General features: G+C 69.0%; 1 protein-coding gene across 1 annotated transcript in view; it reads right to left on the reverse strand.

The window, feature by feature from the left end:
• Positions 1–203, reverse strand: part of PPIA (peptidylprolyl isomerase A) — a 2,717-nt gene extending 2,514 nt beyond the window's left edge. Inside the window, exon 1 of the mRNA XM_029930945.1 lies at positions 80–203. Coding sequence (XP_029786805.1) covers positions 80–148 — 69 coding nt within the window. The 5' untranslated portion in view covers positions 149–203. The remainder of the gene's footprint in view (positions 1–79) is intronic.
• Between the last annotated feature and the right edge of the window lie 865 nt (positions 204–1,068).

A 1,068-nucleotide genomic window follows, 5' to 3' on the forward strand; every position in this document is an offset into this window, starting at 1 on the left:
CGCCCCCCGCGCCCCCCGCCCGCCGCAGCCGCCCCGGAGCGGCCCATGCCCGCACGACACACCGCGCCCACCCGCCGACCTCGAAGGAGACGCGGCCCAAGGGCTCGCCGTCCACGGCGATGTCAAAGAACACGGTGGGGTTGACCATGGCTGAACAGCACGAGGAACTCCGGGGCGGCGGCGTCTGCAAGGCGGCACGAGCCCCACCGCTGCCCCCTTATATAGCCAGCCGGGCCCCGCCCACAGCCGGTCGCGCGCCCGGATCCTGACCAATCATGACAGCGGGCCGGCCTGAGTGATAGTGCGGCTGGCCTATGAACTGAGACGGCGCCGGAGGGGCGGACCGGTGGCGCGCGTGCGCGCAGGCGGCTGAGGCAGGTTCCCGCCCGCGGGCTCCGTCGCGGTGCTGCGGCGTGGGGACTGGCACGGTGGCCCGGCGCTGGCGCAGGGACGGAGGCCCGGGGGCCGGCAGAGCCCAAGGGGACGTAGGGAGCTGGGGTTGCGGCGCGGGCGGATTCACACAGCCCGACGATCAGGGTGTGTTCCCATTGCGCAGAGGGGGCAACTGAGGCGAACGCAGGCCTCAAGGTCGCGCCGCCCAGCCAAGGTCGCCCGCGCCCCCGCCACACTGCGCCCCTATCATCCCGCCAGCCCGCGCGCGGCTTGCGCGCAGGGGTCCTAGGGGCATCGCTTTTTATCCAGCGCACGAGAGGCGCCGCCGCCCCCGTCTGAGAGGTTACGAAATGCTTCCAAAATGTCCTACTTTCCGAAAATATCTTGCACAGCCCGCCTGCATTTTCTCCAGCAGGAAGACGTTGACTGGAGAGCCTGGCAGACTCGTACCTGCAGAGGCGCTGTGCGCTCTCCCGCCCTCCTTCCCCGTCCTTCTGCGCCTCTGCGCTCCCGCACGTGGGGTCAGGCCCCCAAGCTCGAAAGCCGGCGGTAATTCGGTCCCCTATGCATGCGGAGCCCGGAGGAGGGACTTGATAGATTCTCGTGCGCCCCTAAGTTGCAATATCCAGAACGTCATCCAACTCGGTTTTTTCCCCCGTACAACTGGAGAAGCCT

This window comes from Suricata suricatta, chromosome 2 (assembly GCF_006229205.1).
Source record: "Suricata suricatta isolate VVHF042 chromosome 2, meerkat_22Aug2017_6uvM2_HiC, whole genome shotgun sequence".
NCBI lineage: Eukaryota > Metazoa > Chordata > Mammalia > Carnivora > Herpestidae > Suricata > Suricata suricatta.